Source organism: Xenopus laevis, chromosome 2L (assembly GCF_017654675.1).
Source record: "Xenopus laevis strain J_2021 chromosome 2L, Xenopus_laevis_v10.1, whole genome shotgun sequence".
Classification (NCBI taxonomy): Eukaryota; Metazoa; Chordata; class Amphibia; order Anura; family Pipidae; genus Xenopus; species Xenopus laevis.
Window position 1 is genome coordinate 138,822,239 of NC_054373.1, and position 19,247 is coordinate 138,841,485.

At 35.4% G+C, this 19,247-nt stretch overlaps 1 protein-coding gene across 3 annotated transcripts in view; it reads right to left on the bottom strand.

Annotated features, from left to right (window-relative positions):
- The window catches only part of vwa8.L (von Willebrand factor A domain containing 8 L homeolog), a 159,618-nt gene that overhangs the window by 59,700 nt on the left and 80,671 nt on the right, over nt 1-19,247 (bottom strand). For 2 of the 3 annotated variants that reach the window (XM_018244914.2, XM_018244913.2), the window contains exons 25-31: nt 15,847-15,966; nt 13,684-13,889; nt 12,534-12,685; nt 6,124-6,232; nt 3,452-3,590; nt 2,582-2,781; nt 2,284-2,400 (exon numbers count right to left, since the gene is read on the bottom strand). In XM_018244914.2, coding sequence (XP_018100403.1) covers nt 2,284-2,400; nt 2,582-2,781; nt 3,452-3,590; nt 6,124-6,232; nt 12,534-12,685; nt 13,684-13,889; nt 15,847-15,966 — 1,043 coding nt within the window. 3 annotated transcript variants of the gene reach the window in all.

The following is a 19,247-nucleotide window of genomic DNA, read 5'->3' on the forward strand; positions in this document are numbered from 1 at the left end:
GTTTTGGTATTTTAAAAAAAGTATAGAGTATACAGTATAGCCATCTAATGTTCATGTCTGTAGGTCTCTCTATCATTAAGCCAGATTGATCAGATTGTATAAATTCAGTAATCACTTGTTTAAGTCTATTGGCTACAATTCTGTCAAATATTTCAGTATCAGTGAGGTTGGTCTTCAGGAGCTAGGAGATAAGGGGCTCTTCCATTAGGTATGACTATCACTGTGGCTCTATGAAATGAGTCTGTTAATTTGCCACATCCGATTAAGTCAGTTAAGGTCTTATGAAGGTGTGAGGCCAATCCCTTGGTGTATTACTTATACACACCAGTCTGGGGGGAAGGGTAGCTATCAGGGGTCAAGGACTTTGTTACCAGTAAAAGAGTTTTAATAATGGCCTTAATACAGCGAATAGCCGGGGATAGCTATAACATCCAACTATGCTAGTAGTTGTGAAGTATGATACATGTATATTCAGATTTAACAACCATTCAGAAGTCATCTGAAGTATATCTCCTAAAGTATCCTAGGGCTAATTTATGAAGATAAGTCAGTGTTTTTTCACGACTTATGGGAATTCCCATGCACAACCACTGCATGTCTTCTATTGTTCAAGGCTAGGTACCATTAAAGGAACAGTTCAGTGTGAAAATAAAAACTGTGTAAATAGATAGTCTGTGCAAAATAAAAAATGTTTGTAATGTAGTTAGTTAGCCAAAATTGTAATATATAAAGGCTGGAGTGAACAGATGTCTAATAAAACAGCCAGAATCCAACTTCCTGCTTTTCAGCTCTATAACTCTGAGTTAGTCAGCGACTTGAAGGGGGGCCACATGGTACATTTCTGTTCAGTGAGTTTGTAATTGATCCTCAGCATTCAGCTCAGATTCAAAAGCAACAGATATGACCCATGTGGCCCGCCCTCAAGTCTCTGATTGGTTACTGTCTGATAACCAGGGTAACCAGTCAGTGTAAACCAAGAGAGATGAAAAGCAGGAAGTAGTGATCTGACTGACTTGTTATATATGAAATCACTCCAGCCTTTATACATTACATTTTTGGCTAACTAACTATATTAGAAACATTTTTTATTTTGCACAGCCTATCTATTTACACAGTTTTTATTTTTACACTGAACAATTCCTTTAAAGGTGTAAACACAAGGACTATCAGGCAGCAACATGACCAATTTTGTGTCCATTAGCAGTTATATTTTCTGTTCCCAGCATTTGCTAACAAATCCTCCTATACCACTTAGCTCTGTCCTGTGGTTGGTCTATCTTCCACTTTCACATTATACTTCTGGACTCTGTGCAGTTTATAGGACTTAATCACAGGAGCCCTTATTGTAGAGATTTAAACAATGTTGGAGTTCTACCCAAAACAGAATGTCTTTACAGTTGGGAAGGAGATATCTATTCTAGGTTCAAAATATGTAACTAAACCCCAACTTGTAAAATTAATTCAGTCTGCAAGGAAAATGATTTTATTCTTTGAAAATGCATTTTCAAAACTACAAAATGCTCTTAATGAGGAAATGCCTTTAAAGGAATTGTTCAGTGTAAAAATAAAAATTGGGTACGGTAAATAGATGTGCAAAATAAAAAATGTTTCTAATATAGTTAGTTAGCCAAAAATGTAATGTATAAAGGCTGGAGTGATTTGATGTATAACATATCAGTCTGAACACTACTTCCTGCTTTTCAGCTCTGTTGGTTTACACTGACTGGTTACCCTGGCTACCAGGCAGTAACCAATCAGAGACTTGAGGGGGGGGCACATGGGTTATTTCTGTTGCTTTTGAATCTAAGCTGAATGCTGAGGATCAATTGCAAACTCACTGAACAGAAATGTACCATGTGGCCCCCCTTATAGTCACTGACTAGCTCAGAGTTATAGAGCTGAAAAGCAGGAAGTTGGATTCTGGCTGTTTTATTAGACATCTGTTCACTCCAGCCTTTATATATTACATATTTTGCGAACTAACTATATTAGAAACATTTTTTATTTTGCACAGCCTGGGCTGTTTAGGGATCTTCATAAACAAAGTTGCTTGCTGTCCGTAAGTATGAATGTTTCCCTGCTCAGCAGTTAGGGACAGTCTGACAATTCCTATCCACAGCAGTAAATGAAGGGAGAATTTCAGGTTTCTTATAAAAACGGTATACATTTTTTAATTAAAGTATATTGGTTTCTTTTTCATTAAAGAAAGTAAAAATGGGATTTTATTTTTTTGCCTTTACATGCCCTTTAATGTTGTTTAGTATTGACATAAGCATGGCTTACCTGTGACTCTTTACTCCCCCACCATGTTGATCTACGTGGAGCTTCCTTTTCCTCCCCGGAGAGTAAAATTCTTCGAAGAGCCCCAGTATTTGTATCCAACAAAAGGATCACATTGCTCTGTAAGACAAAACAAAGGGAAGACATGGTTTAAAATATCAATTTTAGCTCATATAGATATACATTCCTCTGTACAGTACTGTAATTTGGAGAGCTGCTTATATCTGCATTTCTGTCGTTATGCAAAAAACAACAAAACAATAAGAAAATAGATTTTGGGTGGAAGTTTTGATCGACCCACCTGTTCTTCATGCAGAATTACTTGGCCAGAGAGTGGAGGTCCCATTGGTGCTATGGTCACAAATGGCTGCCAGACACTACCCACTGTTCTTGGAAAGATGTCATACAAATCAACAAAATATCCTTTATCCTCATTTACTCTGGTAAAGTATAAGGAAACTGGATTACAGGTGACAACATAGAGTGAATTCTTCCCGTTCTCTGAAGAGGAAAAAAAAACATGTCCATAACTAAAGATAATAATTAGCACAAGTAATAACATAATTAATGTCAGTCGTATATATATGCAAGACCCGAGACTTCTTCCCTTTTCCCTGATTGAATTGAACACTATTCATTAAAATGCCCTGTTTTAGCTCTAACTGTAAAGCCATAAAAATGCATCATATAATCAATCCACTTTAGTGCTCAGTCAGACATTCTGCCAGTTGATCTATAATGAGAGGTGAAGAACACAACATGTATTAATTTCTTATGATGCTTTTAAGGGGGAAGTTATCTGCTATGATTAAAGAATTGATGCCTTACAATGCTGGGGTCCCAGCTAGGGCACTACCCGCAAGGAGTTTGTATGGTCGTCCTGTGCTTGCATGTGTTTCCTGGTACTCTGGTTTCCTTTCACACTTCAAAAACATACAAGTAACCGGGCTCTTGCTAAAAATGCCCACAGTGTGTGCAAGTGTAATAATAATAATGGAGAGATCTAGAACAGTATTATTCAACATTTTCCATAGGGTTATTTATTTGATATATAAGAAACAAACTACATAAAGTATATGCTGCATGGTTTGGCCATGGGGCAGAAAATATAAATCTGATCATTTCTACAGTAAAATGCATTGCCTGCTCACCTAATCCAAACAGTCATTACCTTCAGCCATGGTGACATCACACACAATATTGACTTCATTTATAGGAAGTGTCCAGTGGGCTATTTCTTCTGTAAAACTCAGAGAGCGTGCTTCATGACGCTCCAGTGGATATCCCTGTATATTTAAATACACTGGACCCTGAAATGAGGATAAATATGATCACAACATTGCTTCTGCAACACAGAAAACTACAAAAATTAGAACAGTCCACAACTGTGTAATTTAATAAGGCTTAGAAAGGACTTTAGGTGAGCTGATGTGATTTTGTTTATTGAACTGAATTTCTATATCAAGCCAGTATCGAACAGGCAAAGAACACTGTGCAGCAATTCATATTTTTTGTGTAATACAGAATTTATTTGAGACGTGAGGATATTTGTTTTCACAGCATTTTCTTAATGTTCTGAATGTTCCCCCAGCTTTGCAGGAAAAATAGTTTAGCATGGCAAAGTATATATTTACAGCTTATAATTACAGCTCCCACTCACACATACAGTGTATAATTGCAAACAGGAGTAGGAGGAGGGATCTGGACAGGAAATAAAACCACAATTTCATACTTTAATCTCAATTTATGTGAATTAAAGCCAAACTCTTCTTTTCCCAAAATGATATAATCTCAAAAAGGCTCCCAGTTCTCATAAAGGTGTAAAAGAATACATTTATATGTCTCCAAATAAATCAAGTAACATAAAAAATATCAGGAACACCAATTGTACTTTCCTTTGCAGTGCTCCTGATACCAGAAAACTAAATATAAATAAATAAATAAATATATATATATATATATATATATATATATATATATATATATATATATATATATATATCACAAAAGAAACCAGCAACAGTGAGTACAAACAGCCAATGTGATGTTACCTTTCTCAAGACATTCTCACTCTCATTGATCTACTAATTGTGACATCACTGTGAATTTAAATAAATTATACATAAGCATGAAACCCAATCAGTAATACGAAAAGAGGGAGGACAGTGCAGTTTGTGTGTGTGTAAATAAATATATATATATATATATATATATACACATATATATATATATACATATATACACACATATATATACATACATAGTAACATAATAAGTTACGTTCATTGAAAAAAGACACACGTCAATCAAGTTCAACCTTTTGACTTATATATATATATTTATATATCTGTGAATTGGAACAGATTGCGTTTTCTCTTGTGCTAAACTGTTTTGATTTCCATGGCTCGACTGTTATCTGGGATTAGTACTAAAAAATCAGAAATACAAATATACAAATACAATTACCAGCAGGAATTGTAACACCCCCAATAACTAATGACCTTAAAATGAAGTAATAAGTTTCCTTCATCCCTAGATTAATGTAAAAAAAAAAAAAAAGCAACAAAAATTCAAATCAAGCCTCCAGAATGTCTCAATTTTTCACTTGAAACATATATGTAAATATTCAAAAGCAACAATGCAAATTCAATGAAAGATGTTTAATGTGCAAAAAGCACAGTATCAAATTATAAGTCAAGGCTGTCCAACTGGCAGCCCACCCTTTTGTGGCCCCCCGCATGAAAGTCTGCCTGATGTGTCTGCTTACCATGTGTAAACTTTAAAAGGTATCCCTAGTGAAATGAAACAAATTCAGACTGTAATCCCCTGTATTGTTCACACATGCAATCCCCCCCCCCTGCATTGTCCACACGTGTAACACCTCTATTGTTCACACATCTAAAGCCCTGTACTGTTCACACCTGAGACCCAGACTGAAACTGCCCACATTATTTACCTGTTCACACTCATACAAACGGCTAAAGGGGCACCAGCACTGTTACTGTAATACAGTGGTCCTGATAGGTTTCCCTTTCTCCTACTCTGTTCTGCCTTCATTATACTCCTTTTGTGTGCCATACTCTGCCTGCCCTATGCTCCCTGTGTGTGCCATACTATGCCTTCCCTATGCTTCCTGTGTGTGCCATACTCTCCCTGCCCTATACTCCCTGTGTGCCATACTCAGCTTGCCCTATGCTCTGTGTTTGCCATACTCTGCCTTCCCTATGCTCCCTGTGTGTGCCATACTTCGCATGTTCTATGCTTCCTGTGTGTGCCATACTTTGCCTGTCCTACTCTGCCTGTGTGCCATACTCTTCCTGTCCCATGCTCCCTGGGTGTGCCATACTAGGCCTGCCCTATTCTCATTGGGTATGCCATACTCTGCCTGCCCTATGGTCCTTGGGTGTGCCTTACTCTGCCTGTGTGTGGAACATAAGCCTGGGATTTGTTCCGAGGGTTTGTTAGCATTTGAAAATTATTGTTAGGGCCCTAAGGTGTTTAATTATGTGCTGGGGGTGCTGTTTTATCCACTAGGGAGGAGGAGACATATGGATTTAAGGGTATGTTTTAATATGACTTTACTTTTTTCACATGAGTTATAAGTGATATCCCTGCAGTGAGCACCAACCATATAGTTTTTTGGTGTGCTATGACCATTAATGTGGACATGGTCGTGGTAACATTTAAAGTGGGTATGGTTTAAAAACAGGGAATAGTCAACACTGGTTTCCATTATCGGCCCTCCACCATGGAGGCCAGAAAAATTCCGGCCCTCGGTTCCACAGAAGTTGGACAACACTGTTATAAGTAATAGCACCCACCCACAAAAAAGCAAAACCAAACCTTTATCGTAAGCTGATGCATTTCTGTTGGACACAAAAGCTTACGGCGAGCATTCCCTGACTGCGTAATGGTCCAGTGTCCAATAAAACTGATCTCTGGAAGTGGAAGCCTGTGGGGAAAAAATTAAGTGTTAGGGGCTGATTTACTGCTTTACTAAAACTCCTTTCCATGAACTGAAGTAATTTATCAATATTTTTTTTTTTTTTCAGAAAAATCAAAGAGACCGTTGCCACAAAATCGAGCATCAATTCATATAATACGATTCACACTACGAAAACTCACTTTGACTTTTTCGCTGCGAAAACTCAATTTTTTTGGATTATCAGACAAAAACACCAACTTTTTCTGATTATCCAGCGCAGATTACAATGACAAGAAACATCTTCAAGGACATCTGTCTTTGACTTCTACATGATTCCAACAGGTCTGAGATGGCATATTTTTGGATTTTTAGCAGCTTTGGGGTATAAAATTTGAGGGGTTTTTATGAGAAATTTGAGTATTTCCCCTAAAAACCTTGACTAGAAAAAAACCTAGGTTTAAAAAAATGGACCCCTAATGTTTTTGAAGGTATACTCTTTTAATACAATGCAACACTGTGTGTCTGTTACTGTTTTCATGCTGCTTTCCATGGGTTCATGGGCATTTTGACCAATGCTGGTTTTACCTGATAGCAGCAATGCTCAAACACCACCACCACCACAATGTGCTGCAACCTTTAGACTAGTGGCAAATGGTGTTTTCTTGACTGCTGGGAATACGCCATCAGAGGAACTGCTGCGTTCCACCAAATGTTTGCAAATCCACGTACAGCACCCACCTGTCAGCACTCACGAGGGGACAGATGTCTCCACCAGCATGTGCTATTAGGAGAGCTGTTACCTGCCCGCTGTTTTAAAGAGCTGCTGGGGGGCCAGGCAGGTTTGACATCATTCCATCATGCAGTGCAGAAATCAAGAAAGACTAAAGCTTATCAGCCAACAAGTCACAGCCAACAAAATAGCTTGCCTTGTGTTACATTTCACAATTCCATATAAAATAATCTATTTTATGTTTTTAAAAAAAAATTCATCTTGAGGCTTCTGATTGAGCAGCACTATTAACTGATGTGTTTTGGGGAAAAAAAACACAATTCCCCATGATGGTGTTCCTTTAAGAAGAGGAAGATTAAGTGACTTGCCTAAGACAAGTGAGGATCAGCAACTGAACCCAAAAGTCTTGTCATTTTACCACTAAACCATTAATAATATTAGTATTGGATTATTACATTATCCATGAAAATGAAGACTATCAAACATTCATGGAAAGAGACATTTAGCATATCTCTAGATGAGCCACAAACAAAACAGTTAACATGTATTTAATATATTTAGCAACTCTTTTTTTGTGATTTATTTAATGTTTTTACCTTCACCCTATTTGGAAATGTCAAGAAGAAAAATCAATTCTAATTATACATCCACTTTATATGCAAAAACAAAGCTCAGCATGAGAATTCACCCTCACCCACCTACATTATAAGCCTCTGCCCACTTTTTTTTTTTTTTTAAATAAGCCAGTTGTTAAAAATCAGTTTGATACTGAACTGTAATTGCAGTAGTGTAGGCAGAATAATGTCATACAAATGGAGTATATTAAGGCAGTTAACTTGAACAAGATTATAATACAAAGTTACTATTCTAATTACAGAGTTATTTTAATCACAGAAACAAGAAAGTAAGCAGTGCAGAGGATAAGTAGAATACATGTTGAAATAGATTTCTTTTTTCATCTGGACTAGCAAATATAACAAACCCAGAAAATGTAGTGTGTACATATGTTGCAAGGGAAAGTGGCATGGTATTACTAAAGAAAAGAAGAATATAGTGGCAATGAATGAGCACACTTGGAAATTCAGAAAGCAATGCTACAGCAGCCACAACTTAAACAGCTTCCATCTAAAATGGTGATTTCCAGTCAGCATCTCTGATATAGAATGTAAGGATGTTGAAGACTGCAGGGATCTGGTTAACATCACACTTTAGACTTTAGTCTCGGCATTGTCTGCCCGGAACTGAAAAACACCAGATCAATTTGAACCCTGTAGGCCTGGGTAAAATTGGAACAGCAGTTTATGGCCTGGTTACAGGAGAGTAGAGTATTTGCTCTCTGCTTCCCTGGGTTGCAATGTCCTTGTACAACAGACATCAGAGACATACTTGTGAATTTGCAACCTTAAAGTGAATTTGATTTTACCTTTATAGTTTAGAGTCAATAAATAGTATGGTAGCTTGAGTCATCATAAAATGCACAGCAATACGTAATTGTGGGTTCTGCAATGGAAGTCAATTGGTGAGGATGATATAAACAAATGCCTAATGCCCTTATGTTAAATTGTATTGGACTCAACATTTTCTGATAGTGGTCCTAACAGTGGCTTATGTGGTGAGAAGCTCTACTTAATGTCGGTGCACCTGTTTGAAATCACCTCTTCAAATTTCATCACTGAAGTTGTGCAAAAAATGTACTGCCTGCCTATACATCATTGATTCACACCCCATAATACACTTCTTCCTAGTACTTTAGATCTAAAAAGGTAATTCGTTCTCTCAGCTTTCTCAAGTGGCATTGCTGTTTTCTTTCATTCAATGGGGAAGGACCTATTCAGCTAACCCCATAGCTGGAAGATTGTTAATGAGGTACAGAGTAAATGAAGGAAACCATAAAGGCAGGTGAGATGGAAATAGTCAGGAAAGAAATGTTAACTCTTTGTGACTGATCTGGTAAAAACTTTCTTTTAACTGTAAATGGCATTTGATTTTATAGACTGTAACAAACTGATACATTCATGGGCAAATTTTTGCAACCAGAATGTTACTTCCCTACCTGTTGATTTTGCAATATATTTGAACTTACCTAGAAATACAAATTACTACTGCCATTTGTTCACCATAAACTCTATTAAGGCTATGTCATTAATAAAAATTATTGCACTACTACCTTAGAAAATATATCAGTCTACATAAATTAAATAATAATAATAATAATTAGTTTGAACTACAGGAATGGGATTTATTAACACATAATGTTTCTGAAGCACCATTATTTAAAGCAACTAAAATAAGCCTTTAAAAACAGTGTTTAGTCACGAGTATGGATTATTCTAGTTTATTTATCAACAATGAAAAAGGTACTGTCTAACTTTTACAGAAAAAAAATCACACCCATAAAAACTGAAGAATTGCTTGTTTAAATAGGACTTGATAGGAAATATCAATTCAATCAGCCCAGCAGAAGCTCTCAATTTGGTAGAATGGGAATACTTGTGGGAAGTTTAAGAACCAATTTAGTCTCTAATGCTCTTATTTGGACAGGCTATAGAAACTCCTATAATAAGGATAAAAACAGGACTTGATGTGGATACATCAAGCAGCGTCAGATATACATAGCAGGTGCCCCTAGGCCCACTGCTGTCCATCCCCCCTACCCCTCCCCTTTATTTGCACACATTTTCATTCATACTGGAGCAATGGGGATTGGAGCAAGGGAAATTTTAAAAACTATTGTATATCCTGCGCACCCTCAGTGTTTTTGAACCAATGTGGGTGTGGCTGGGCAGCAAGCCGCCACCTAAAATTCTCCCGCCCTAGGCCCTGGCCTTGGTGGCCTTTCCACTAATACAAGCCTGAGCTCAAGACTAGGCCTATCAGAGAAGCGGGTACATAGATGACATTCTGTGAACTGTGTCCAGTGATTGGCTCATATGACCCAACATGTATGTGTGGAGCCCTTAGTTCTTAAAATGACAATTTTCTATTTTGCATAACCCAATGGCATTACCCTAATAAAAAGTTTATTTATATGTAAATGGTTTATTTAGATGAAGCAGGGTTTTTAGATTTGAGCTGTTTATGAAATATATTTTTATAGAGACCTACATTGTTTGTGGTTATAGTTTTTGTTTTATATATAAGGAATACAATTTAATCACTTGCTAAAGACCTCCTGTAATAACTTGGACAGCACCTATGAGACTCATATAATTAAAAAGCTTTTATTAAAAACGTATTGGCACAGTTTATGAACTGCCAGGTTCAAGAGTTTGAATCTGATGTACAGTCCAAACTATTCTTAAGGTTATGGACCAGTGAATGGCGATTATTGAAGATCATTTTTTTAACATAAACATCTCGAGTGCCAAAATCCATTCTATGCATTGGGGCACAGAAGCATTTCTTTGTAAAAGAAATCCATCAGTTGACTTACTTATGAACTCTCATTGTAGGCCAGTAAATCAACCTTTTTGAAAAAAACTGTAGTGGGTAGCAACATAATAAATATTAAATAAGCACGATTGTAGAAATGCAAGACATTATAGTCAGCTTTTGTCACTGGTGAGATTATGTGAGAAAAATGTATATTTCTGGAACATTGATAAATCTGTCCTTACGAAGCCTGAGGCCAGATTATCTCTATAATGATATTTCTCAAATCTGGAGGATTGTCAGCAAAATGTATTTATAAAGTGTTCATATTCCACTGAAAATATTCCATAATGCTATACAACAAACTGGTTAGAACAATTGACCAAATGTTTGCCCATCTCTGCCAGAACAGAGAATTATACAGCATTTATATTAACATGGATCTGCTTTGCGGTATTTATTTTTTAAGTAGATCATTTGGTCATTTCAAGTATTTCTTTTTTAAGTAGATGATTTATACTACAATCTGAAGAATAATAACAAAGCAACATTATGGGTGCAACTGCAGCGGGCAAATAAGTGCTAGTGTTACCAAAAATAATAAATGCAGAGTTACTTTGAATTATCGATTACAAGCCTGCTGTTTAGTGGTTTGAGGGACACAGGCCAGAGTCCAATTTGTAAAGTTCCCCACTGATCTGCAGCTGTTACTGCTTTTTCGTTCATACAGAACTTAATTGATCAGTTTTCAGAATCGGTTGTTATTAAACGTCATAATGAAAATTACTATTTACTGCAATACAACATGTAAATACTTTACCAGTAGTTACAAATAACTTTTGCCATGTCACATACAGTTAATAAGATAACCCACTCTCATGTTTTGAGTATTTAAAGATTGTAAAGACATTCATTATACAGGTGTGTGATTCCTTATATGGAAACCAGTTATACAGAAAGCTTCTAATTACAGGGATGCTATCTTCTGTATAGTTAATTTTAAGCAAATAATTCTAATGTATCAAAATGATTTCCATTTTCTTTGTAATTATTAAATAGTATCTTGTACTTGATCCTAACAGAGGTAAAATTAATCCTTATTGGAGGAAAAACAATCCTATTGGTTGTATTTAATGTTAAAATAATTTTTAGCAGACTTAAGGTATGACAGAATAACCCCTTATATGGTAAAACCCAGGTCCCAGGCATTCCAGATAATAGATCCTATACATGTACTAAAAGAGCCAGATTAAAATAAAATTATGTCATCCAAAGAAGTTGTCTCTTGGAGGGCATAAAAGACATATAGACCTAACACTAATCTAAAGTAAATGAATTAATTAATTAATTATATTACAGTGTATAAATAAGTGATATTAAGACTTCGTAAGAACAAAATCCCTTACATTTGTATCATTATGCAGCACAAGTTAAATGGATAATTCACCTTTAAGTTAGTCAGTTATAGAATTACCAATTCAAAACAACTATTCATTTGGTCTTTATTATTTTTTTTTTTCAGTTTTGGAATTATGTTCTTTCTTCTTCTATTTCCAGCTTTAAAATGGGGGTCCCTGACCCCAGCAGCCAAAAAACTATTGCTTCGTGAGGCTACAAATTGATTGTTATTGTTACATTTTATACCTTATTTTTCTATTCAGTTCCTCTACTATTCATATGCCAGTCTCTCATTCAAACCACTCCATGATCGCTATGGTAATTTAGACCCTAGCAACCAGACCGCTTCTGAAATTCCAAACAGGAGAGCTGCTCAAAAGGAATTTAAATAAGTAAAAAAACAACAAATAATAAAAAATTAATACCAGATGCAAAATATCTCTCTACATCTTATTAAAACAGGCAATTTTGGAAAGGTTGGCTTAGTCATTCAATGAAATACAATAGAACAACTGTAATTTCTAAATCACTTTTGGTCAACTGCCTTAAGGTAACAAGGTATCAAAGTACACATCTTGTAACTGATGTAAGTTTTTTTAAGTACAACAATGAAACAGCTTAATGTGAACAGAATGAACGGATTTATTATAATTCATACAGTAAAGTGTTTCTAAAATGCTATACAGTTAAGATTGAAATGTTAAAATATATTTTTGTCAATTATAACCAGTAACAAGTAAATATACTACATATTAGCAGCCACAATAATGTTATCAAATGAAAACATTATAATACACGTAGAATGTTTAGGAAACCTATTTTCCTTACTCCTTAGCCAGCTGAACATTGGTTGGCTTTGCTCCAATTGGTATTCCATGTTTGTGTAATGAGTTCATTAATATTTCCCGCATTTCTTGGTTGTAGGAATCAAAGTCAAAAACGTTTCTTACTACATTTGCAAGTCCTTCATTTGGAAATTTCTAAAAAGATAGAAAGGGTGGGGGAATTTTTATTTTTTACTGGAACATTTAGTAATCAATTACTATATTATATACCTAGGGGAGCTTTAGTCTGATATCTATTTCTCTGAAAAACATAGGCCTGCACATTTCTTGTGCATAGATTTATGCTATCATAATTTTGCTGCAAAATCATAGGACTGCCCATCTAACCAAAGAGATTGCACTATTTCATTGTATGTGAGAACTAGTAGGGAACTGTTGGAAAATAGAAAACATAAATATGGGGGTTTTAAAGGGTGCTGAGTTTGATTATATAGTCCATTTGCCTGCAAACCTCATTAGGTTCTAGGAAAATGTTGGGTACAGTGCTGCTTACCTATCTGACCAATGACATTGTGACATTAAATAGTACTGGAGATGTACTTAGTACCATAAATGTTTTGCAACTCAGAGTGTTTTGCTTTATAATTGCTTCTATTATTTCTGTAACATCAATTTTGACAGACAATGCAGGGTAACTCAGCTAGTATACAGATACATAAACCAGACAAAGACTTCTCCATGCATTCTGACAACATTATTTATATAAAGACTGGAGCATAACTTCCAAATTGTCAGTTAGTTATTTGTGTCCCCTAATTAACATCACATAAATATGTGTGTCTCAAATATTCCAATATTTTCTGGCAAAATTAGAGAGGTTGGCAACAGCATTTCCAACCACCTCTAAGCTTTTCAACTTCTATATAAAGGTGATAAGTGGGAAGATAGGCAGAATTGTTTATTTATATTCTGGCTTTACCTAACCTTCCAACCTGTTTTACATTTCTTTATATTGCAATACTTTTGTGATGTATATATAGCGTTTACAGGTTAAGTATTTTGTTAAATACAAAATTAATTCTGTAGCTTTTCAAAATTAACACTGGCTTGGTTTTTTGAGTGTGCAGGTGTGTATATAAATGCCATGAGAACTACAACATACCAAGGCAGACTCTCTTTAGGGTATACATTACCTGTAAATGTTTCACAATGTTGACAACTTCTCTGGTTGAGTAAGGATATGTGATTATTCCCTGGTCTGCCATACTTCTTAACTCTCCAAATGCAGCAACAAGTTTTTGCAGAACTGCATCAGGTACATTAGGTCCATACTGTTTTAACATTGCGAGTTCAGACTCCGGCATCGGGTTGTCTACTGCATGGCAGCTGAAAATATCACCTGCAAAAGGTAGAAAACTGTTTCAGAATTTAATCTGAAGGTATATCAGTCTATGAAAAGGTTTTTTTGGTACAAACATCTAGGGGCAGATTTACTAAGCTCGAGTGAATTTTCGAAGTTAAAAAAGTTCAAATTTTTGAAGTAATTTTTTGGATACTTCGACCATCGAATAGGATACTACGACTTCGAATTTACTTCAACTTTGATTCAAAGTAAAAATCGTTTGAATATTCGACCATTCGATAATCGAAGTACTCTCTCTTTTAAAAAAACTTTGACTTCATACTTCGCCAAATTAAAGCTACCGAAGTGCAATGTTAGCCTATGGGGACCTTCCACAGCACTTTTCTAAGTCTTTTCAGATCGAATAGAAATCCTTCGATCAATCGCTAAAAATAGTTCGAATAGTTCGATTGAACGCTTTCTATTCGATCGTATACGATAAAAATCCTTCGACTTCGATATTCAAATTTCGACGTTTTTTTTACTTCGAAATTCGACCTTTAGTAAATCTACCCCCTAGTCAGGGCCAGTACTCTTGTGCTGTTCTATCCGAAAGCATACATAACAACGCTGCTACTCTTGTGAAGGCAAAAGTACTCCTTAAACATGTTATTAAAATGAATCCAACATCACACAATGCTTCAAATAAATAAATCAGGATTTTATCAATGCAAGTCTGTCCAAATTGTATACATTCGTCAAATTTGAGAGTAATATATACCACCTGCCAGTTATATATAGTCAAGTTACATATGACATAATATAATATTTAGTGCCAAGTCAGCATGATCCTAAATAGATAGTTTTAGGATATATATAAACAAAATATATACCCCATTATGAAACCACACATGTATGTCCAGAATGACCGACAATTTCTACCTGTCTATAAAATTTATCCTCTTAACATGTACCGTAACTAAAAATTGCCTTGATAATTTTGTTTTATCTTCTTTGGTGAGAAATCTAATTATATTCATCAACAAGCCCCCCTTTACTACCCGGGCCAAGCTGCAGCTGCAACCCCTGGATAATTTTGTAAGATTTGCTTCAGTCATTTAGGAATTTTTAAGAATATTACTCAACACTGTGTTTAAAAGAATTAGAATTTGGTTTGTGAACAGGAAAAATATTGGGGCATTCAGTTAAATTATGCAGAAACAAATGGAGTAGCTATAACAAATATGTCCGCAGCATTATTTAGGATGGTATCAAAAGGTGAAAGGCTAACACCACACAGTCCTGCCAGGACTTTGTACTAATTCCTTTCTTGATCTACAAATGAAACCCCTTTTTAAAGTTCATGACATCTTTAATATGAGCATGATTTGCACCAACAAGGCCTGCTCTCTCTAGATCTGTAACTTGGAATTAAATACTGTAATTATTATTTTTTTAATATATATAGGGCCAAGATGTGAACCTTACAAAGCCCAAGGTCCCTGCCAAATTCACACATCAAACACACTTTATTAGGAGTCAATTAAATGTTTTATGAGTGTGGAAGGCAGCCTATATGTGTATAATTCTATATATCTTCCTACAAATACCTTTTTCAGTGTTTTTGGCAACATTCGTTTTGTACTTGAGAAATTGTAAAAACTTCATCAGGGTGCCCTGACGGCTTAAAAATAAAATACGTGTTTAAATTCAAATTTGCCAAATGTTATAGGAACAACAAAAACATTCTGAAAAGTCTACAGTATATATAGATCAACCAAACATAGTAAAGAAAATGCATTTGTTACACATAGCATGATGCTGATTTAATTTCATAGCAATAAAGGAAGTTTGCCAAACTAAATATAATTTTTTATTTTGCATGTTTGATATCATCAATGTTATTTTATTCCTAGCAAGATGTTCATTGAATATATGTAATGAAAAGACATATTGAAATAATACAGACAACTGGGACAGGACAACCTTTCTGACTGTTAGAACAGTTACTTACCCAATGCACCAAAAAAATCATTTCCCAGGAAAGGAAATCCAGGTCTGTTTGCCAGCACAATCATCTTAAAATCAGGATGAATAGCAATCAGATTTGGTCTTGCATCCATTTTGGAAAGATCTGGGAAACACATTTTTATTTATTTGTTGTGTATATTAGTAAACAAATCCGAAGAATTTAAGAATAAACCATTTTAATGCATAATACCAAAATGATGCAATATATCTATATGCAATATATCTACAACACTATTAGCTACAACATATGTAGCTAATTGTGTCACCTCCGCATTTATAAAAAGTGACATTAGTTCCTATATAAAACATTACTTTTATAAGGTCTATAGTTAAAAGAATTAAGGGGGTGGTTCACCTTCAAGGTAACGTTTAGTATGTTATAGAATGGCTAATTCTAAGCAACGTTTTAACAGGTTTTTGTTTGCCTTGTTCTGACTCTTTCCAACTTTCAAATAGGGGTCACTGACCCCATGTAAAACAAATACTTTGTAAGGTCACACATTTTTTGTTATTGCTACTTTGTATTACACATCTTTCTATTCAGGCCCTCTCCTATTCATATTCCAGTCCCTTATTCAAATCAATGCATGGTTGCTAAGGTTATTTGGACCACAGCAACCAGATTGCTAACATTGCAAAATGGAGAGCTGCTGAATAAAAAGCTAAATAACTAAAAAAAACAAATAATGAAAAACATTTGCTAACTAATCACTCTCTACATCATACATAAAGGCGAACAACCCCTTTTAAAGCAATGGAGTACACTCCATATACTGTTATAAATTTGCTAAATTAATTGCAAATATCAAATCTTTATTTTTCTTTCCTACAGAGGTTGGTAATAGTCAGGAACAATCCTAATACATGTACAACCTACTGAAGTTTTCAAAACATGTGGAACCAAAGTGCCCTCCCAAGACTTGAATTGATATTGCCTGCCAGTGCTACTGCCAGAATTTGTCAGGAATGCAGCAATACACATTTCCAGGAAATTATCGCCAGATAAGAGCTAATGCTCTTTGATTTCAATGAACATCTGTGGGAGCTGTTTTCTGGTTGCTTTGGCACCCAGGGCCTTTTTATAACCATATTTTCAAATTAGCCAAAAATGTAGCCTTTAAAGAGCCCCATGTATCAATACCCTTAACAGACGTGATTACTTTGGATAACAGACTTTAGAGCAGTGTTAGTCAATATCTACTCTTGTTAACAAAGTGCTTTCATATTAAAAAAGAAACACTGACTAAAGGCAGGAATGCATACAGTAAGGGCCTATTTTTCAAATTCTGTAAAACAATTAGTACCAGAAAAACTGTGTAAAAGCTGTGTAAAACAAATAGTGAATTTATTAAGGTCTGTATTTTATATCAAGCCTTCTGAAAGCCGGATATGACACAGTTATTTTACACCAATTTAGACCTTGCGCAATCCATTAAAGGTAAAAGCTTAAACAAAAAAAGTAAGGCAGAAATGTTGTACATTATGTTTTGGGCTTCTATACCAGCCTCTGTGCCTCCAAAGATGTCCCAGTAGCTCCCCGTCTTCTTTTCTGCTGATTCACTGCACATGCTCTGTGTTGCTGTCATTTACTGAGCTTAGGGACCGATGCACAATATACTGAATATATATAACATAAATGTTACAATATAAGGTTGAGGCTGATAAGTAACAATATATGGCTGATGCTGATAAGTAAATAATTATTGGTACATGGCAGCTCAGAAACCAGTAAAATTAGCATTAGAATGTAATAAGCATCCCTGTAGAATCAGCTTATACAATGTCATTTTCACTTGATGATTTGTGAGGATCCCTAATCTTATCATTTCAACAGCTGCTCCAAGTACACTGAGCATGTGCATGATGCAGAAACTTCTAACAAAATCCAAGATCGGAAAATCCAATGATCCTATCATCACCTGGATCATTATTGATATAGAGATGTTGAAACTATAGGCTTATTCAATGTGTTCAGTAAATAATATATGGCATTTCAAGCAATATCCAGTTAAGTTCTCCTTTAAAGGAAATGGGGAAAATTCAATGTTGAAAAATTTGTAAAATACTGCGATGGATGAACACCATGTTTTCCCATAGCTTTTTCAGACAACTGTTTCTGTTACACTGGAATTTTACACAGAGGTACGCAATAACACACTTCTTAATATATACGTTTTTTGTACACATTGAAGCCTGGTGATGTGTGCAGTTTTTTTTTTACATAGCATGACAAATAGGCCTGAGTTGTGGATGTTTATTATCACTTGAGTAGTCAGTGCATTGTTGGATGCCAGTTCAAAGGAAGGATATTACTGAGCTGAACCTGAGCTGAGGTCAAACCTTTTGTTGGAAGTAAAGCCACTTATCACAGCAGATTCCCTATATGCATTAAAAAGGAACTTGCATAGCCTCTTGGGTAGAAAAAAACAGTAACATTTCCCAAGTTAAAAGTTTGTGCTTTGTGACAGGTATACATATATTCTACCTTTCCACAATTTGTTGCATACTCTTATGTGACCAAACAAATGTGCCACTGAGGGGAACTATGGCTACAGGTTGTATTTGTAGGCATCTGAAAACATTTGACAACAGGATAACACTTCCCTTTAGTATAACAGAACAACTGGGGGTTGCCTCTTTCTAAATCAATAATACCTGGAGGTATGCAGCTTTGAACATGATGCGCAAGAGTCTTATCAGAGCCCAGTTTATGTAACCATGATTATTTTTATGGTGTAAAGAGGTATATTTCAAAAACTAACTTGTTTGGTGATGGTATATATTGTAATTGCTGTTTTAGAGAATTCCTGAGGTATGTGAAAAATATTAGTTCGCAAACTAGTCATACAGTAGTATGGTAAATAGTGTTAAAGCTTTATATATTAAGTAATAACTCACAATGGCAGAACTGTGTGCATTCTCTGATATGGAGCTGCTTTTTCTAGATGGCTGCTCATTTTGGCCTTCCTTCTTCAGATATATACAGTATATAGTGTATATGCCATTAATGAAGCCCCTTGAAGCCTTTTGTTTCCATGACTACAGCAGTGATCTTTCCTATTAATTTTCATGCCTCCATGAGTCTGCAACGAGTGTGTTTTTTATTATTTTACAGATGAACTTCATCTGTTAGTTTAAAGGAGCGAAATGACCGAGCTTTCCTTGTCTGTTTATAATCCCTTCAGACCAAGAAAATTACGAAAAAGATTCACTAAACTAAGCTGACTGGAATGACACACAGATTACCACATACGAATCTTTAGATTTTAATAACAATCATCTAATAAGGGGATTTGTACTTTAGTAAGAAAAACACTTAAGAAACACAGGGTAGCTGTGCGGACAGGCTATTTTTAGTAACACACAGAATTGACCTTTCACTGA